This window comes from Ursus maritimus, unplaced genomic scaffold (assembly GCF_017311325.1).
Source record: "Ursus maritimus isolate PB19 unplaced genomic scaffold, ASM1731132v1 scaffold_7, whole genome shotgun sequence".
In the NCBI taxonomy this organism is placed as follows: Eukaryota; Metazoa; Chordata; class Mammalia; order Carnivora; family Ursidae; genus Ursus; species Ursus maritimus.
Genome location: NW_024426885.1, coordinates 69562557 through 69583873, shown reverse-complemented (window position 1 = coordinate 69583873; position 21317 = coordinate 69562557). Strand labels below are relative to the sequence as shown.

General features: G+C 40.5%; 1 protein-coding gene across 1 annotated transcript in view; it reads left to right on the top strand.

Annotated features, from left to right (window-relative positions):
* Positions 1–21317, top strand: part of PCNX2 (pecanex 2) — a 291473-nt gene that overhangs the window by 16394 nt on the left and 253762 nt on the right. Inside the window, exons 2-4 of the mRNA XM_040624241.1 lie at positions 15042–15247; positions 16080–16200; positions 16918–16954. Of these exons, the coding sequence (XP_040480175.1) occupies positions 15042–15247; positions 16080–16200; positions 16918–16954 (364 nt within the window). The remainder of the gene's footprint in view (positions 1–15041; positions 15248–16079; positions 16201–16917; positions 16955–21317) is intronic.

Below are 21317 nucleotides of genomic sequence, written 5' to 3'. Positions count from 1 at the left end.
CTTTATACACAAGGGATGATCAAACTTCTCTCTCCACTAATGGAATCTAACGTGGTAAGAAAAGACACGGTTTAGGTAGTGCATATACAGTTTGTGGTCAGGCTTATTGCAGTCTGCTCACCGCCACGTGTGACCAGGATCCAGATCATTAAAAATGGAGTTTGAAAACCCAGGTGTTATTCTTTGTATTGGATTTCCTTGAAGTTCAAATCGCTGTTGTTTCCAAGATAACCTTTGTTTTATTACTCATGTGGCAATTATGTATTTTTTTGTGGCATTTGTGTGATAACTATAAACTTTTTCCGCATCATGGGAAACTTGTACTTTAAAAAGACCATTGGATCAAATGAAAATGATTTTAATTCATTTATTGATATTGATTGATCTTACATATGAAAGTTTTGGACAGTGAGGGACCTGAGTAATTTTTTGTATTGGATCATGTGTATGTTTTATTTCCTTCCCCCAAATCTTTACCATCTCAAAAGAAAATCAAGAGAACCAATGCTTATTTGCCTTTGGTCTTCCTCATCTTTTGATAACATCTTCCTTTCAAGATGGCAACTAGATACTAGACAATCAGGGAAGAATAAAAAAAAAAAAAAGTCCCTGACTATAGGAAATAACCCTGACACAAATATTTTCCCAAGAAAACAACTGTCTTGGCTTATTTCATAATTATTTTTTCTTCTTATTTATTATTATTAACACTCCTGACTGTGCAGACAATAACAACATTTGCTCTGTTGCCCTTTGCTCTATCATGAAACACCATATCTGAACTTTTTATTCCATGGTTTGATGAATGATGCATAGATGAGGATGAGGATGATGGTGATGATAAGTGACGCTAACATTTGAGTGCTTGTTACATTTTAGAAAACATATTAATAAAATAATTAACAAACTTGTTAAGAACTATTAATCCCATCTCACAGAAGAAACAGATTTACAGAGGCTAAATGACTTCCCCAAGTTGCAAAATTGTTAAAATGAGAAAAATTTAAAACATATAGACATACATTACTATCATAAATATTGATATATTCACTAATATTTTTGAGTAACTATTTGCTGGATACCAGGCTGGGTGTTGAGAGTATAATGGAGAACAAGTTGGATCTGGCTCTTGTCCTCATGGAACTTATCATCCTTACATGGCTCTTATGAATAAGTAAGAATAAATGAAAAAAAATATAAACACCTTGAAAAGGGACATAAACAGAGAGTTGACAGAGAGAAATACACATAGGTACATACACATATAACCAATAAACATGTGAACGACTATTTTACTAATAATCCAAGGAGTACATATTAAAATAATGTGATTTTGGCATATCTAGATAGCAGGGATTTTTAAAAAATAACACCTAATGTACCTTATTTTTTGTAAATATGTATTTATTTATTTTAGAGAGAGAGCATGCATGAGTGGGGGAGAGGCAGAGAGAGAAGGAATCCCAAGCAGACTCCCTGCTGAGGGGGGGAACCTGCTGTGGGACTTGATCTCAAGCCCCTGAGATCATGATCTGAGCTGAAATCATGAGTCGGACGCTTACCTGACTGAACCACCCAGGCACCCCCATCTAATGTATTTTAGATAAACAGCCCTTCTCAAAAATTTAACAAGGTGAGTCACCAAAGTACTATTTGTTATAGCAAATGACAAGAAACGGATCTCTATTGATATGGATCTGGTTGATGGAATTATGGTATGTCCACATGGCAGAGTGCTCTGCAGCTATAAAAATGTGGATGAGGGAGTAGGCTGCTATAAAAATGATCTCTAGGACCCACTCTTGTGAAAAAAAAAAAAGCAGAAACTATGTATAGACTAAAAAGGAGGAGGGAATGTGAAGCATATAAACCAGTTGCTTATGTTTCAAGAAGACACAACAGAAGGATAAATTTTAAAAAACTAATAAAAAATAAGCAGAGGGTAGGCAACAGAGCTAGAAACAAGACATGAACTTGTTTCATAATTTGGTGGCACACTCAAAAAATATTTCAAATGACTTTAAACAGAGCCTCTGGGGTGCCTGGGTGGCTCTGTCAGTTAAGTGTTAGCCTTCGGCTCAGATCATGAACTCAGGGTCCTGGAACTGAGCCCCACTTTGGGCTCCCTGCTCAGTGGGGAGTCTCCTTCTCCCTCTCCCTCTGCCCTTTACCCCTGCTCATGCTCTGTCGATCTGCTATCTCTCTCTCAAATAAATAAATAAAATCGTAAAAAAATAAACACAGAGCTTCTAGGCCTACTGGGGCATATCTAAAGATAAAAGAACCACAAAAAATCTTCAATTGAATTTAGTTTTCTTACTGCCCTCAATAAAATTTTATATTATTATTTTGAAATTTTATTATATATATGTAAAGAAAATAAATCATGTTATTATTTTGAGGAATCAAGATTTTGACAATAAAAAAGCATATAAATCAAGTCCCCAATGTTACATAGAACCTTGTAATCCTTCATTTGAATCGGAAATACCTAGCTAAAATCATGATTAATTTATTTTTCTTAAAATATATGTATTTTTTTAGCTCTGTCTATTAAAACACCTAGAAGCAATGCTAACCCAGTAAGAATGTACAAATCTCACACTCAGATTCTGGGCTGTAAATGCCATTTCCTTCCAAAAGGAGCAAGAGCTCTTTGGAGAAATGGCACATTCCCAGTCTGGGCCAGAAAATGTGGAAAAGGAGTCTAAAGTCAAAGAAACTATTGAAAAATACTAGAGTTATGTTAAAAGGCTACGGGCGAAAACTTGTAGGTGCCCATCGAAGCTGGGTCCACTTGAGTTCCGATGATATGTATTTAGGAGTGGGCTGCATCCTATAGGAGGACCAGACATTAATGCTGGAATATGGAAGCTATACAGGATGCCAAAAGACTCATCTTTACCACCTGGAGCAGCTGCTCTGTGAGCCAAGACTTGCTCTCAGACCTGCAACTGGAGTGTGGTTGGCTCCGGAATGCGACAGAGTGAAGGGCGTCCGTGCGTCCAGCTGCAAAGGAATGGAGAAGCAGAGCTGACAGCAAAGAAGAGACATACAATCCTAATCATATCTCTTGGTTGTCAGAAAATCTTCGGTTCTTAGATATCTCCACTCCTTCTCACAGAAGTGTCCCCCATATTGCCATCAGCAGGCACAATTCTTTGAGTTCTTTCTCGCTCTGACTCATGAGATTGGGGCCCAGGTTCCCCTTTCCATCATGGTGGGAAACTGCTTCTCAGGGTGCTGGTCTCCTTGATGTGCTGTCCCTGCTGCAGGATCCTTTCTCCCTCCACACATCCTATACTTGTCATCTCAGGAGGATCTTAAAGCAGCCCAGGGTGGAAGCCCCAACACCTTGCCATGAGTCAGCTACTTTTTGTGACTTCTCCCTGCACTTGGCTCTGTCAGCTCCCGAGGAAAGCACAGTTTGCCCTTGCCCTTGTTTAGGAGCCTTGAACACGGGGGAGACCAGGGCCTGGCATAACTACTGGAGCCAAGAAAGGGCACAGCGCTGACTGGGTCAGGCACTGAGGATATAGAAAGAGAGACTCAGCCCTTGCGTTCAAGGAGTTTATAATGACCAGAATGTAGAGTCCATGAAAGTGAGATAACCTTCAGTGAGTGGCACGAATAATAGCTGATTTGGAAATCAGAGTATTTAACACACAGTGTACACTAAACCGTTTACTAACCAACTGATGGATAAAGAATGGTAAACATAACCAGTGATGTTGCAGAGAAAGGTATATTCTGGCATTCCTCATCCTGAACTTGTCATTCATTGCTTCTCCGTGTTCTCTGCGTGGCTTCATTTCCTCCTTTTTTCTTCTATCTAGCTCTGCAGCTCATTATCTTCTCTTTCCCTTGAGAGTCAAGCCACTCTGATGGCTTTGGCTGTTGTGTCTGTGCTAATGGAATATGCCTGGCACCCACCCTTCCCTAGACTCCTGCTCCATGTCTTGCGTTATCTATTTCTGGCATCGTGGTCAAAGCCCAGCTTCCCCGCGAGGCCCTTGACAACAGCTCCCCTTCCCTATGATTTTTCTCTACTGTCCCTAACTGGACAGCCTCACGCTCAGGTAGGACAATCGACTGGAGTGAGCCCTTCAGATGAGTGCCAGTCTGTATTGTTTGTATGCCACTTTGTGTGTGTTCATCTCATCTCACCTCTAGTTTACTCTTTGAGGCCAAGTTGGTTTGGAGTTTTGCCTTTAGTGGAGGACCCCAGAGCACACCCTCATTATGCAATGATCAAGAGCCTGGAGGCTCAATGGGGCCTTGCTGTAAAAAGGTTTGGAATGAATTTAAGAGGTGCTGCAGAGAGTTGAGTGTGGGTGTTCGCATAGCGTAGTGATGTGGTTACAATCATGCTTGAGAGGGACTTTCCGGTGCACTGGGGAGTAGAGAAGGGGAGAGGAGCAAGCCAGCCTCCAGGGACCTCCCCACAGACTGAGGCAGCCCTAAAGGGGCCCGGCAGCAGGCTGGCCTTTGGCTCTTCATGGATTCCCATCTTCATCTCACTCCTTTCTCCTCCTGCTCTCTCCAGGGTGGCCAGCTCCACAGAGCTTCTTCATATCTCTGAGGCCACTTTATAGCTTTTGCACCTGTTCCCATGGCCTGAAATCTCCTGCACTCGCCTCTCCAAGTTACCTCTAGTTCATTCTTTAGTGCTCAAGTTAAATACCAGTTTCATCCAGGATTACTCCCTGGTACTCCAAACTAGGGTAGGTCCCCTTGTTGGACAAAAATAAATTAATTTTGTAATTAGCTGTAATTAGTTTGTGCTATAACAGAAGCTCTGTGAAGACAGATGTTTGCATGCTTTGTTCACAGCATCCTCCCCCGTGCCAAAGACAGCGCCTGGCACAGAGCGTGTATTCAGCACGTCCTCGTGGGAGGCTGAGTGAATAGGGAGGCATCTTGGTCACTGCTGTGGTCCAGGTAACTATGTGGGGCTTTTATCTGTAGCTTACTCTGGGTGGCGGACACTTTAGTGGATGCAGTTTGATTTTGAAGAGATCCTCTAGGAGACTCAGCAGGCATTCTGAGGAACTGGTCCCGCTGAACCGCTGTTTTCAGGTAGAGGGAGCTCATATGTTCATATTTTCCAGGTGGAAAATGCCATACATAATCTCAAGTGCTATAAAATAATAATTACTTTAAAAAATTGTGGTGAAACGTACAAAACTTAAAATTTACCATCTTCATCATTGCTTTTTTGTTGTTGTTGCTTAAGATTTTATTTATTTGAGAGAGAGAGAGGGAGAGGGAGAGAACGAGTGGGGGGAGGAGCGGAGGGAGAAGGAGAAGCAGACTCCCTGCTGAGGGAGTGACCTGAGCCAAAGGCAGACAGTTAACCGACTGAGCCACTCAGGTGCCCCAACCATCTTTATCATTTCTGAGTGTACGGTTCAGTAGTGTTAGTATATTCACGTGGTTGTGCAACCAATCTCCAGAATGTTTTCATCTTGCAAAACTGAAACTGTGTGTTCATTAAACAACAACTCCCCATTCCCCCTCTGCTGAGTCCCCTCTGCTCAGTCACCATGTTACTTTCCCTTTCTATGAATTTGATTACTGTGGATCCGTCATGTAGGTGTAATCACACAGTACTTGCGGACTTTTTGTGATTGGCTTATTTCCCTTAGCATAATGTCCTCAAGATTCATCTGTGTTGTAGCATGTATCAAAATTTCCTTCCTTTTTAAGGCTGAATTGTAGTTCATTGTATATAATGCCACATTTTGATTATTCATCTTTGGACGGACACTTGGCTTGCTTCCGCCTCTTGCTATTGTGAATAACGCTGCTAGGAACATGGGTGCACAAAAATCTCTGGGAGACCTTGCTTTCACTTCTTTTGGGTTGAAGTGGAATTGCTGGATCATACGGTTATCCTATTTTTAATTTTTGGAGGAACTGCCATACTGTTTTCCATAAATAATAACTTTTTAAAATAAAAAGAAAATGTGACAACTTACCATATGGTAGCTCCTTCCCCATAGTCACCTTACGAGATTATTCATTTATTCCAACAGTCTTGCCATTGATGCTGGTGGCCTCAGATGTTTCTTTCAGAGATGTTTTTGGAGTTTCTAATGCTGACATAGGAGAGCAAAGATAATAGCTTATACTTTAAATTGTACTTTACAGTTTTTGCAGTGATTTTTGTGGAAAATCACAGTTTATGTTGTGCAGTGGGCATCCACACAGATGATTTCATTAAATTCTTCAATAGTCTTGAAGTAGGTCAGCCCCTGTCTGGTCTCCCCGCGGCTAGTGCAGGGGCTCCTCCACCCAGCTTGCCATGCGCTCTGGTGACCTTGTAGCCACTTTTCGCTTCCATGCTGAAACAGTCTTCTACACTCGTTCTTCATGGTGAAGATGGAATTCCTTTTTTTTTTTTTTTTTAAGATTTTATTTATTTAACAGAGAGAGACAGCCAGTGAGAGAGGGAACACAAGCAGGGGGAGTGGGAGATGAAGAAGCAGGCTCCCAGTGGAGAAGCCTGATGTGGGGCTCGATCCCAGGACTCTGGGATCACGCCCTGAGCTGAAGGCAGACGCTTAACGACTGAGCTACCCAGGAGCCCCGGTGAAGATGGAATTCCTAAGCATGTGCTGTGTGAGACTCCTCATGTGTTTTCACTGAGCTCTCACTGGAGTGCCCCATGTGTCTTATTCTGGAATGTGTGCTCTTCCTGGAAGGATCTGTGCTCCACGTGGCGTGCCTTCTGCCTGCCTTGGCTCAGGGTCCTTCAAGTTCTCACAGATGACCACTTGCTCTGGAATGATCTCCTTGGCCACTTACCCCACCTCTCAGTCTGAGTTAGACGTACCTCAGCGGACTAGAAGGATGCACTTGCTGCTCTCTCTTGTAATTGTCTCCTCATGTAGCTTGACTTTGAACTCTGTGACTACAGGGACTATGTTTTTTATCTCTGTGTTTGGTACAAGGTAATCACATATACATTTATGGGCTAAGTAGTGGTTTTCAGTGAAGATGTCAAGTCTGTACCCCCTCCAGGGACATTTGGCGATGTGTGACAATTTGGGTTGCCACACTGGAGGGGTTGCTACTGGTGCCTCATGTGTCCAGGCCAGGGATGCTGCCCTGTCCCCCGGTGCCCAGGATCGCTCCCACCACAGAGAATTACTCAGCCCAAGAGGTCGAGAGTACTGGGGTACAGAAACTCTAGGCTAAAAGAATGAGGTGGATCATTATAGACTATCAGTGGGTGATGTCCCTGACTCTAGCGGCTTTCACTGCCATGTGATAACATCTACTCCTTATGTTATAGTTATGTAGGCACGATGGTTCTAGATTGGGAGAAGTAACTGCCCCCGAGAAGCACTGGCAGTTTTGGTAAGGAGTATTTTGAGGTTCATCTCAATGACGTTATCAGAGTGGCATTTCAAGTAAATGTCACAATAGCATTTAAAGAGTGGGGGCCAGACATGCTGAACATACTGCGTAATGAGAAATTGCTGGACCTCAAATGCCAGTAGAACTTCCATTCTACTGAAAAACACCATTGAGCAGGAAGGAGCAGAAGCCCACTAGGCAGTCCTTGGTAGCTGTGGGCTATGGAAGAATCAAACTGAAGACACTTGCCATTGGGTAGAAGGAAGGGATTCTGAGGCATACCAACACCCAGTTTCTGCCTAGCATGCTGAAAAGCAGGCCGAGCAAGGAAGGGATGCAAAATCTGCAGGTGGGCTTGGAGTCTGCGTGGTAATCCCGTCTAGCTCAGCCTCTCACCTGGAGCTGTGAGCTCCCCCTTCTGTGGTTCAGACAGCATTGCAGCTTCTGCTTGTTTGTGAAGCAGGGGGCGTAAAGAAAAAGTTTATAAATTCAGTTCATTTTTGTCTCGCTATTCCCTTTTAAAAGCAGTATTACTGACTGATTTTAATATTTTCATATTGATTTTGAAGAGCATTGCTTACGGATGAAGAAATGTAATATTTCGATTCATTAAATATTAATTCAAACACGTTTGAAATTTTATGACACTAAACATCTTCTCTGTCATTTGGGTTTTGAGGGTACTTAAAAACTCAAAGGAATCTAAAATTCCTTGTGACAACTGAATGTGTACGTTTAGATTTATTTATCAAATATAGAATTGATCAGGTACGGCTTATATTTTGTAAACATTCACATTATTAAATTCTCATTGTAAATTTGCAATCACACTTTTCTATTAGGCATTGATATTCCATGATATTCAAACTCTATCCGCGCAGATTCCTGGTGAGCTTATCACTGCATCGAGACTGACATCACTTTGCCTTCAATGAGTTTACTGATCGGTTCATCCTGTTTAGCTCAGTGTACATTAAACATGGAAAGGAAATGTCGCCTCTTACTGTGACCATCCGAAATGGAAAAGATAACATGCATCTAGATTTCTTGACACTACTAGGCATCCATTGACGACACAGTCCACCATAAATATTCTTTATGAGAAGAGGAGAGAGAGAAAGGAGTAGGTAATTGCACGTGCCAGCTTTCTAAATGGTTTTCAAAGCATTCGGGCCCACAGAGATTCTCATTTTAATGCTCCTGCCTCAAATCTCTCTGTGCAACCTTTGGCTGTTTTTCCCTCTTACCATTCCCCGTAGCACTGCCTTGTCAATCCAAACGTTTGCCACTGCTGTATCCAGCATTTCCCTCGTGAAAGCTGCACGCAAAGAAGGAGGCCCAGGAGCTCAGAGAAATCAGAGCAGGTCTGATACACAGACAAGCAGACCCCAGAGCCTCAAGTAGCAGGCCCAAGAGAACGTGCAATGTTCTCCTTTTCGTGCACCTTACTTGGCAAGACAGAGCTACAAGTCGGGCTGTCTTTTGAGAACCAGTCAGATTTCTTGATTCTACTCACCTCACCATTTTTTGGCAAGTATTTTTTCCAAGGCTGGCCTACCTCTGAGGGTACTGCATGGAGGGCCCCCTCTCCCCCCTCCCCTGCACTTCTGTCAGGAGTTTCCGACACCAGCAAGCCTCCTCACGCGTCTGCCTCCGGGAGCTCTCGACCGCCTTCCAGGTATCCACAGGACTGCGGAGTTCATTCTAGTTTCAAGATAAAATCCTAAGTTCCAGATATTCGGAGACAATATTAAATGCGTTTTGGTTGTTTTCTCATCATGGGACTTCATGAAATAGGTAATGAACTGTTATTTAGGATGTGAAAACCTGTACATTCCTTCATGTATATAAATGCAGAGAAATGATTGTACTTCCCTATCTTGTGGCCTGATTTTCCCTCTTCCAAGGGAGTTAGAGTTTGCTTCGATAGGACTCTAAAATCCTACCTGGATGAAGTCATTAGAACTAATGTCCTGACACAACACTCCGTGTGCGCCTAGTGAATGAGTGAATGAATGAGGAATGGATGGTCGGATGGACAAAGCTCTTCTCTCCTAATTTGACAAAATGGATGAACAAGAGGGGATCTCTCTTACCTCTGAAGCAGATAAGACAATTCAGTCGTTCAGTCTGCACCCTGTCTTTTTAGGATAACTTAGGACCTTCTAAAAGTCGAGAGCTGGTTAGGCTTCCAGAAACATGAGCGAGGAGGTTTTGCCCCAGATGGCACAGATACCCACAGGGGGCAGTTCCTCACCCTGGCACGCCGCAGAACCATCCGAGCACTCCTTGATGGCGGAGACATGGCAGAGACAGTGTGCTATGTTTAGCAGATGAACGCCTTATTCATTAGGCCACATACTCTGAGTGAAAACATTTTCTAAGTTACTTGAAGCTTAACCTGAAAGCAGGAAAATTCAATTTACTTTAACCGCATTGATAGTTCTACGTTTCCCTGCCTTCTCTGACACGATACTGAATATCATTGGACATTTCGTGTGTACTCCTGGTTATCTTACTATGTTTTTGTAGTGATGTCCTCAGGGAATGACTGAAGTGTGTTTGTGTCTCAGAAGATGACCACACAAGTGACTTGATTTTTCACAGGTTTTTTTTTTTTTTCTTGTACTTTCCCAACACTATTTACCCAGTCGTTTAGCATGCCTTCTTACATTATTGTGGTTACTTGTATTCATTCCTTATTTCCCCTTCTAATTTCTGCAAGGGACCAGATACCATTAGGCATATTATGTGACACATAAATGAATTATGCCTAGAGTAAGAGCACAAAGCTTCCAACTAATGCTCTGAGTGACTACACTTCCAGTCAAGGTCAGAACCTTTGTGCATAGACTTGGCAGTCCAATAAATAGCACCTCCTTTTTCTGAGCCACTCGAGGGAACAGTAGTCAAGCAGATAGAGTTCAGGTATCACCTTTATTGCAAATTAAGCTATTATTTGGAAATGTGTTATATCTGCAGGTAGGTGGACTCCCTAATTGTGAGCCCTAGAGTCAGTTCCCTTTCCTGGAAACCATAGGAGTGGAGAGGGGTTTCTCTATAACAGTGATATGTATTGACTGCCCAGAAGACATTTAAAAAAAATCTTTCTTCTGAGTTCTCGGTTCTCTGTTAGGTGATGGAAGTGGCTAGCCAAGTAACTTCCAGGTGAGAGGAGACACATGTACTTATCAACTTGAAAGTATGACTCACTTACTTTTCAGCTTCCTCATTTTTTTAAGATAAAAAAATCGTTTCCAGAAGTCTTCTTCAGACTTAGTTTGTGAAAGTAGATTGATGAGGTACCTTTATGAAATACACGTTGATAAAGGTTGAACCCCCAAGAGTGCCCTCTTTATGACTGCACACGGATACCCTCAAGAAGTGGTCTATTCTCACTAGACACCAGCATTATTTATGGGTAGTACTCAGCCAGATTATTGATCTCGCCAGGCTACTCAAAAGATGGACAGTAATAATCCATTAACCTGAAGTTCAAAGCCAGAGTGGTGTAAAATGGCACAGCTACTGTGGAAAACAGCATGGAGGTTCCTCAAAAAATTAAACATAGGATTGGTGTTTGATCCAGCAATTCCACTTCTGGATATAAATCCAAAAGGATTAAAAGCAGGGTCTTGAAGAGGTATTTGCACACTCATGTTCACAGCAGCACTATTCACAATAACTGAAGGGTGTGAACAACCCAAATGTCCATCAACAGATGAATGGATAAGCAAAATGTGTAATGAATGAACACAGTTTTATTCAGCCTTATAAAGGAAAGAAATTCTGACCCATGCTACAGTGTGGCTGAATGTTGAGAACATTATGCTGAGGGAAATAATCCAGTCACAAAAGGACAAAGACTGTATGATTCCAGTGATATGAGGTACCTAGAAGAGTCAAATTCATAGAGACAGAAAATAGAATGTTGGTTGCCAGGGGCTGGGAGAGGAGGAAATGGGGAGTTACTATTTGATGGGTATAAACTTTCACTTTGGACAGATGAAGATGTTCCAGAGATGCATGGTGGTGATGGTTGCACAACAGTGTGAACATACTGAATGCCACTGAACTGTACACTTAAAAATAGAAAAGATGGTAAATTTTATGTTATATATATTTTGCCACAATAATTTTTTTTTAAAAGAGTGGGTACACTCTATGAGAGGGCCTGAGCTATGAACCTCAAGGAACTGAGGTAGGTTCCATCTGGGGGGACTGCAGATGGTCTGGGTGTTCATACAGACAGATTCTTCTAGATGGTGCCAAATCCCAAGAAATTCAGTTTTGTGAGAAGTGCATATATATTTGTAATTACTTGGTTGGTAACAGCATGTTGTTTATCATGAAATTTTGTCAGGAAAAGTTTGGTGAAATGAATTACTACACTATTAGTTATCTTAATAAATTGTCAGAGAACAACATACAGCTTTTCTTTGGCCAAGGATATAATTGTGAAAAATATTGCCTCCTATTAATTAGAATGTGTTAAAATGATAGGTTCATGGAAACAAAGAAAAAATAATGATTTTCCTTAAACAAATAAACCTCTATTCAAAATCTGATTATACCTAATATTGGGGGGGGGGCAGGATCTGTGATGTAAATTAAAAACCAATTAAAAACTGCTCATCCATGACACATTTCTCCCCAAATTCTCCTCCTCTCCTTGCATTCATACTTATAAAGACAGAAAATCTTGGGAGCTGGGGATCTTTTGTTGACTGAGCATGATGATGTCAGCAGTAAAATGGCCTTGAAAGTATTTTTCAATGATGTCCCTGGAAATGTACAATAGGCAGAGCCTGAGCAGAACTTAATTACATGGTATTAAAAAAAGGGATATTTGGGAAGATTCTAGATTCTGTGTGCAGGGTCTTCTGAAGGGAGACATTTTAAAGAAGATCAGAGAATTTTGGCAGGAATAATGTGCCATCTCTAGCATGTTGTAAAACGTTTCCTCTTTCCCTGGAAATTTTCAGTAAAATAACTCTCTTTCGCTACAGCCTGGTGAGGTCTTTGGGCTTTTGGAGATGTGACAGAGTGCCAGTGGTCCTTCATAAAGGATGAGACAGGGCCTCTTCTCACCTGGGTTGCAAACTAGATACTAAGTCTTATTGTAATTTCTTGTCTTCTCTTAATTTCAACACTACTAAGCTGGTGCTACCTCCCTATTTATGAGGATAAACTGAAAAGTAATATCTATTCTTATTGCGGCAAGTCAGTTTCTTTCCAAATGAATTATCCCAATAGCCATATGTAATCTTTTCTCTCTCACCTTCCCTCGCATTCTCTTCCCAATACCTGAGGGTATTTTCCCCCATTTATTTCTAATCTAATATGAATGGAAGCTTCCTCATGGGAATGGAATCCCCAGTATTGGGTTAATCAGTGCTAGTTGCCACAGCAGGCAACCCCCCAAATCTCAGTGGTTTAATGAATCAAAGGATTATTTCTCACTTCTAGTATGTGTCTGTCTCAGGTCTGTAAGGACCTTGTTCCAGAGTCACCCAGGTACCCTGGCTGAAGGAAGCTCTGTCATCTTGCAGATGGAATATCTAAAAAACATGGCTTCTGAGATTGCCAACTACAGAGAAGAGTGAAATGGAGGAGGCACCGAGCTCATAATTGTCTGGGCTTAGAAGTGACACCAGCCACTTCTCAAAGTCCATTGGCCAAAAGTAGTCACATGACCCCAGCCTGACTGCAAGGGAGGCTGGGAAATGCAGGGGGCCACATGGAATATTTAGTGAGCATGAATTCTCTCTGTGGCCCCTACTAATCAGAGTACTATGAATCTCAAGTTACATTATAATTTAAACAACTTGTGAATATAATTCATGTATGATAGTATGCTAATCTGTTCTCAGGATGTTTGCTGGGTTTTATTCTTCCTTTATCAGTTTCTTCAAACTCACTGTCTAGCTTTAGCCTCAATTTTTTAGACCTGAAATATTCAGACAACTAAGAAAAAAAAAGTGTTGGGTACTATTAGTGGTCCCCATTACTCTTTCTCTTTTAATTTCTCTCTGTATTGCTTGAAGTTCATCACAGCTTCTCCTCAGGAGGTATGTGTTTATTTTTATTTATTTATTTTTTAAAATATTTTATTTATTTGAGAGAGAGAGAGAGAGAACAAGTGGGGAGGGGAGAGGCAGAGGGAGAGGGAGAAGCGGACTCCCCGCTGAGCAAGGAGCCCAATGTGGGGCTCGATCCTAGGACCCTGAGATCATGACCTGAGCCAAAGGTAGCTTCTTAACTGACTGAGCCACCCAGGTGCCTCAGGAGGTATGTGTTTAAGTGGGAAACTTATCTGCTTCCAGGTAGGGAACCTGACTTTATTTCTCTCTCTCTTTCTCCTCTATCTATCTATCTATCTATCTATCTATCTATCTATCTATCTATCTTATTTAATCAATCTTTCAGTCACTTATTTATTAATTTATATTTATTTGTGGACCTTTTTCCCATGAAGTAAAAGCAAGTCGGTGATGGTGAAATTTTCACTCCAGCTTTTACTTGTTGGTGATAGTTTGCCTTTTTCTTTATTCTTTTTGTTTGGCCATGTTGTTTTTGGAGCAGTCTTACCTAGATGATGGACTAATATGGGACCGTGGCGGGTTGTGCAGGGGCTGCTTGGGAGCGGATTTGGGCTGGGCCCAGCAGGTTCAGGTTGAAGGAGAGACTACACTTATCACTGGATTTCTTGAGATCTGTTATTGAGGTGCATTGATAAAAGGGTCTTGCTGTTTATTGAGGCTGTCCTTCATATCATCTTGAGACACTGGGATCTGTTTCAATCTCCAGAGATGAGAATTTAGTTTAGGAGGGACTAGAGAACCTGCAATCGTCCATGGTCCTGGGAGAAAACTAAGAAGTTATGTGGGGGATCCTACAGAGTGGGACAGTTGCACGGATCCCAGTAATTCTTTTTGTTTCTTGAGGGGATCAGACAGAATTGAACTGACCTTTACCATGATCTCCATGCTCGGATCCTTGTACACTAATGTGACTATCTTCCTTTTAGAAGCAGTGTGTCCTTTTGTGGCCCCTTGCCTGCATCAAACAAATAGGGAAATACATGTCCTGATGGTGTTAACCCCACAGGAGAGCAGGGAAGGAGGGAAGGAAGGAGGGAAGGAAGGAAGGAAGGAAGAAAGAAAAGGGAAAGAAGGAAGAAAGAAGAAGGAAGGAAGGAAGGAAGGAATAGAGGAGACTTTACATTGATATTTCTCCTTCCTTCTTTCCTCTGTTCTCAACAAGGCTTTTTGTGCTTTGTTGAAGGAAACAGCATCTCAAAGGCCTTTCTTCAGGCTTTGCTACAAGCAGACATGCAGGAAGGCCAGACCAGGCTCTGGAAAAGAGCTAGTAGAACCTGGAAAGGCTGACTGTAAAACTCCTGTTGCTCTGTGGGGCTCCTGCCTGCAAATGAAATGTTGGTCATCAACACAACTAGTACCAGAACCTGAGAAACAAGAGCAATGTTTTTAAAAAGATAAAAAGATAGCAGCTCTTTCTCCTCAGGTAGTGCAACCAGGAAAAGTTGTAAAGCCAATAAAATTTGAAATCTTGCCCAATATGTATTCAATAAATAGTCCAACAGTGCTTTCAGATTTAAAACAAAAGATCACCCTGCAATCGAATGAATTTTTTCTTTCTTGTCTCTTCTTCAGGCTTTTCCTCCAAATGCCATCACTGCATTTTTTTACTGCACTTTAGTGACTATATTCTTCACAATAATCAAACTGGTCAGTTATCGCCTACACCTCATGTTTGATAAAGGAGAAGTAATTCAGCAGAAGCCCTCAGGAAAGAAAGAAAAGCCAAATAAAGACAAAGAGGCCAACAAGGAACATGTAACTAATCACAAAATTCCAAGGTAACATTTCTATTAATATGTCAGTTCATAATTTAAATGTTTTAGTTTGGGTTAAAATATTTTTTTAATTTATTAGTTGTTTGTAAAAACACACGAGTATAGGCCGACATAAATACGTACATTTTTCTTTTCTTGAAGCATACACTTAAGCATAAAATTGATATTGATAATCGAGATGGTTTAACTATTCATGTGACCTTGTACTGTGCTCTGGAGTTTATTTGCCTTAGGCTTTAACACAACAAAATATTTTATTTCAGCGTTTTTGTCCTGTCATCTCAGTGCCTAGTGCATGCCAGAGTATTTTCAGAAAGAACTCTTGTGTTTGTTGAAATAGAAGTAATGCATTGCACAGAACTGAAAAAGTAAAAGTGATTCTTGAGTGTCTTTGTCGCTATTCTTGCCCTTATTTCTGATAGTTCCTTTAGAAAGCATGTCTTATTTTATTTTTTTTATTTTTATTTTTATTTTTTAAGATTTTATTTATTTATTTATTCGACAGAGATAGAGACAGCCAGCGAGAGAGGGAACACAAGCAGGGGGAGTGGGAGAGGAAGAAGCAGGTTCCCAGCGGAGGAGCCTGATGTGGGGCTCGATCCCATAAGGCCGGGATCACGCCCTGAGCCGAAGGCAGACGCTTAACCACTGCGCCACCCAGGCGCCCCACATGTCTTATTTTAAAAGAATATTTACTATTCTCCCTTAAAAACAAAACGTGTGGACAGCGAATATTACAAAATAGGATCTAGGAAAAGGAGTTGGCTTGGGACTAATAGGAAGTCATCGTTCAATTTGATAATATCCCTGCTCTTGTGTTTCTTCTGTGCATTAGCAATAACAGGCAGATTCACAATGGCAAAAAGGAAGAGCCTCATCGAAGCCTCTCCACGCCTCCCCTCCGCTGCAGCTCCAGAGGCCAAAGCATAAACTCTCATCACTCATCTGGGCCACTGGTCAGTGTGCGTTTTTCTGTTTCATGCTGTTCTTGTTGCGTAGTTTTGATCCTGCCTAGAACGGGAGCGTGCAAGGGGAGCAGCTCTAGTTGTCTATACTGCCCTTGTGCTGGTGGGGAACCACATCCCCGAGTGTGGAAGTGACCTCAGAGGAGCCGCGGACCATGAGATAAACACCCAGTCAGGTGCTGGACGCACCACCCCTGGCCTCCTCTGCTGGCCGCCCTACCCTGCCGGGCCTGCCACTCTGGCTAGAAGGATCTGTCAGCAGACCTTGATTTCCCTCTCCCGCTCCTGTCTGTCATTCCTCTAACTGACATATTTACCATGTCTTCCCCTGGAGTCAGCTGCACGTTCCACATTAAATCACACCTGTCTCTTGGGAAGTCAACAAACCCCTTTGCTCTGGATGAACCTTATTGGGCTTTATTCGAGGTCATACACAGTAGCACATTCTTCTCTCTCCTTTTCACTTTCTTAATTATCAAACCTCTTTTATCACAGTACAGTGGTCTTGCTCGGATATCTGCCCTTACCTATATTTTGTATTCCTTTTTGCTATCCGTTTTATTAGAAGCTTACGCAGAGTGGACACGGTATAGTCTCTTCCCACGTGGCATGTGGAAAACGAGTAGCTGCCGCTCGGTGTCCGCTGACTGCCTGGAAATGGGCACTGAGCTGAGTCACATATTGATTTTTGTTTTTCCATTTGTTCAGGAGTTGCCGGCACAGGAAACCGTGGAAGATCTCAAAGGTAGAGTGTTTATTATCATCATTTAATAATTGATCACAGCATTATCTTCAGTGAAGTGAAAAAGAATTTTTAAAAACAGAATGCCAGTGAGTTAATTCGAAGTAAGAACCACACCTAAGACTGCATAGTTATATTTCAACTTCATTTCTTCAACTCGTGATTTGAGTTATTTCTCATCAGAATTTGTACATCGTGTCTGCTTTTAAACTGTAATGTTTTACCGGTTCCTGTCATTGTCCTTTCTCTAGTTTGTGCTTATTTCATATGGCTCAGAACAGCAGATAAAAACAGGATTAATTCATCATCGATGTACAAATTTTTATCATAGTACTTACACTGAAAAATGACAGAGGAAATGATATTGCATCCCGTATACTGCATTTCCTTCAAGTTACACATTTTGTTTCTGGGAACTTTCTTTTAAGCCTCCGGATTTTTATTTTCCTTTTTCACAAAGATTTCATTTTATTATCTTCTGATTGCCTTCAGAAGACTCAGAAAAGAGCTTTTGGAGGCCTGAACTAACTACTTCCTTTCTCTGCATTTTTATTTTCTTGTAGTGCTACTACTAAGAGAAATTTAAGCTCTATTTAAGTTTTGAAAGTAGTGTAAAATTTTATCTTTAGGAAAACAGCTGAAATTAGCACTTGGGTCTTAAAACCTAAAATAAGTTTCTTTTGTCATCACTCAGCTAAATTCCATGACAATAATGTGCAAAGGATTATTCAAATTCTCTTTCCTGTATTACTCCTACTGAAAAAAAGTAAGCTTTAGTTAGGTTTCAGATATTTTAGTTACACACGAAGTTTCATAACAATGTTATTTTATGTCCATTTATACACACACACACACACACACATACACATTGTTTTGTCGTATTAGACTACTTATTCCAGATCAAGCTATTAACATCATTACTCTGCATCCTTTCAATGTCTGTTCTGGGCCTTTGACTTCAGCATTCCAATTGAAACAGTTCCTTCCTTCCTTCCTTGTACTAGGAATTACAGTAGAGACTTTGCATGTATCATTTCATTCTGAGTCATAACAAGTCAACTGTACAGGTGGCGTTTAGACCCAAACTGACTGCTAAGTCCAATGTTTTTTCAACAACACTGCATCAGAGCAATTTTTTTTCCTTAGACCGATCTCACAATACACCACCCTAGTATTCAGTTTTTTCATTGTTAAAGGCACAATGGTGTTCTTTTTTGAAAAGGTCCATTGAGATATAATTCAGATGCCATACAATTCACCCGTTCAAAGTATATAGTTCAGTGGCTTTTAGTATATTCACAAAGTTGTATATCCATCATCACAATCAATTTCAGAATATTTTCATGACCTTGAAAAGAAACCCCAAACTGCTTAGCCATACGCCTCAATGTCCCCATCTTCTCCAGCACCCAGCAACCACTAACATACTTTCTGTCTCTCCGGATTTGCCCATTCTGGACATTTCACCTAATGTGTGATCTTTTGTGACTGGCTCTCTTCAATTAGCATAATGTTTTCAAGGTTTATCTATGTCGTAGCTTGTATCAGTGCTTCATTTCACTTTATTGCCAAATAATAATCCATTAAATGGCTATACCATGCTTTATTTATCCATTCATCAGTTGATGAACTTTGGGTTCTTTGCACTTTTTGTGCTACTAGAAATAATGCTTCAGTGAACATTCATTGCGCAAGTTTTTGTGTGGACATGTGTTTTCATTTTCTTGGGTATATACCTAAGAATGGCATTGCTGGATCATGTAGTAACTCTCTTTCACCATCTGAGGATCCACCAGACTGTTTTAGAAAGCAGGTGCATCGTTTTACATTCCCGTCACCAATATACGAAGGTCACAATTTCTCCATGTCTTTGATGGTACTTGGTATTGACTATGTGTTCGAATATAGCCATTCTGGTGGGTGTGAAGGTATCCCACTGTGGCTTTGATTTGCATGAAATTAGTCATTTCTCTAATGACTAATGATATTGATTTTTCATCATCATCATTATCGTTGTCTTTAGAGAAATGTCTATTCAAGTCTTTTTGCCCAGTTTTTAATCAGGTTGTCTTTTTATTGGTGAGTTGCAAGAGTTCTTTATATATGTTAGATACAAGTCCCTGATCAGATATATTTGCAAATATTTTCTCCCACTCTGTGGGTTGTCTTGTTGCTTTCTTATTGGGGTCCTTTAAAGTATAAAAGATTTTAATTTTCATGAAGTCCACTTTATTATTTTTTGTTATTGTTGTTGCTTGGGCTTTTGGTGCCATATATGAGAAGCCATTGCTGAATCAGAGGTCATAAAGATTTGTTCCTATGTTTTATTCTAAGAGTTTCATAGTGTTAATTCTTATAATCAGGTCTGTGGTCCATTTTTAATTAATTTTGTGTATAATGTGAGGTAGGGGTCTGACTTAATTCTTTTGCATAATGTTTGTTTGTTGTCCTAGAATCATTTATTGAACAGACTATCCCCACATCCCATTAACTTGTCCTGGCATCCTATTGAAAATCAATTGACCATACATATAAGGGTTTATTTTTGGACTTTCAATTCTGTTCTTTTTGTCTATACATGTACCATTATGCCATCACTGCATCATCTTGATTACAGTTGCTGTGTAACAGGTTTTGAAATTGGGACCTGTGAGTCGTCAGACTTATTTTGGCTCTCCTGGGTCTTGTACATTTCCATGTGAACTATCAATTTCTTCCAAAAAAAAAAAAAAAAGCTGGGATGTATTAAATTTGTAGAAAAATTTGGGGAGAATTGCCATCTCAACAATATTATATTTTCCAATCCATAAACTTGAGATGTCTTTCCATTTATTTGGATTTTCTTTGAATTCTTTTGACAATGTTTTGTAGTCTTCAGTGTACAAGTCTTGTACTCTTGTTAAATTTATTCCTAAGTATTTTATTTTTTTAGATACTGTTTTAACTGGGATTGCATTCTTAATTTCATTTTAGCTTGTCTATTGCTAGTGTATGGAGATAGAATTGATTTTTGCACATTGATTTTATATTGTACAAACTCCCTGAGTATCTAATAGTTCTAAGTTTTTAGTGGATTCCTTAGGATTTTCTATATACAGAATGATATCATCTGTGAATAGAAATCTTTTGCTTTTCCCTTTTCGCCTTTAGTTTCTTTTTCTTGACTAATTGCCCTGTGTACAATTTCCAGTACGGTGTTTTTTAGATGTTCTGAGAGTGGACATCATTGCCTGTTTCTGATCTTATGGGAAAAGCATTCGGTCTTTCACCATTACAGATGATGTTAGTTTCGAGGTTAGTTTCATAAATAGCCTCTATCAGGTTGAGGAAGTTCTCTTCTATCTCAGTTTGTTGAATTTTTTTTCATAAGTGGGTACTGGGTTTTGTCAGAGGCTTTTCTGCATCTGGTGACATAATCATATAGTTTTGCCATAGTGTTTTCCTTGATATATATATTTTTTAGTAATATAGTATGTTTTTACAGTTAAAGTGTCAAGGATAGAAAACAAATGACTATATTTGGTTAGATTTCATTGCGAAGCGATATCTTGGTGGAGTCATTTTAGAACAACTATTTTTCTTGATTTTCCAGGTAGGAAATTCATTATTGCCATTTTTACTTAGGGTTAAGCAGGTACTGAGGTATGACATGCTAATGTATTCACAAAAGACCCACTTACAGGCCACAGTATGGCTTTATTCATGTATATACAATAAGTTGTAGTTGACCAACTTTCTTCTCTTGGCTTTTCACATTTTCCTGATTGCTTTCCTCTCGGTGTCCTTTGATTGATCCTCCTCTGTTGTTTGACATGTAAAGTCTGGAGTGTCCTTGGTCTTGGTCTTGGGCCCCTTTCTCTTCTCCAGATACCAGGTCTCCTTTGGCGATCTCATATCTAGCTTTAAATTCCATCTATGGATGATAGTGAGTAAATCTGTTTCTCCAGTTTCGACTTCCGTCTGCACTTCAGTCTCATGCATCCAACTGTTTACACCTATTTCCTCCTGGATAAGATGTCTAATAGTCATATTAAATGGATCACCACTCAGTCTCTCAGTTGCTGTCTCTAAATCTGTACCCCCTCTGGTCTTCTCCTTAATAAACAGTCCCACCACCAATCCCATTATCAAAACTTTAAAATCAAGTAGTTTTCCTTGGTTTGTCTTTCCCTCACTACCTTTAGCTTTAATCCATCAGCCAGTCCTGTCAATTCTACTCCAAACATATTTCAAATTTATTTGTTTCTCTCCATGTCCACCACTACCGCCCTGGTCCAAAACACCATTATTCATCAACTGCAGCAGTCTCTTCCCTGGTCCCTCTTCTTCCATTTTTTTTTTTTTTTTCTTTATGAAGAAGAGGTCT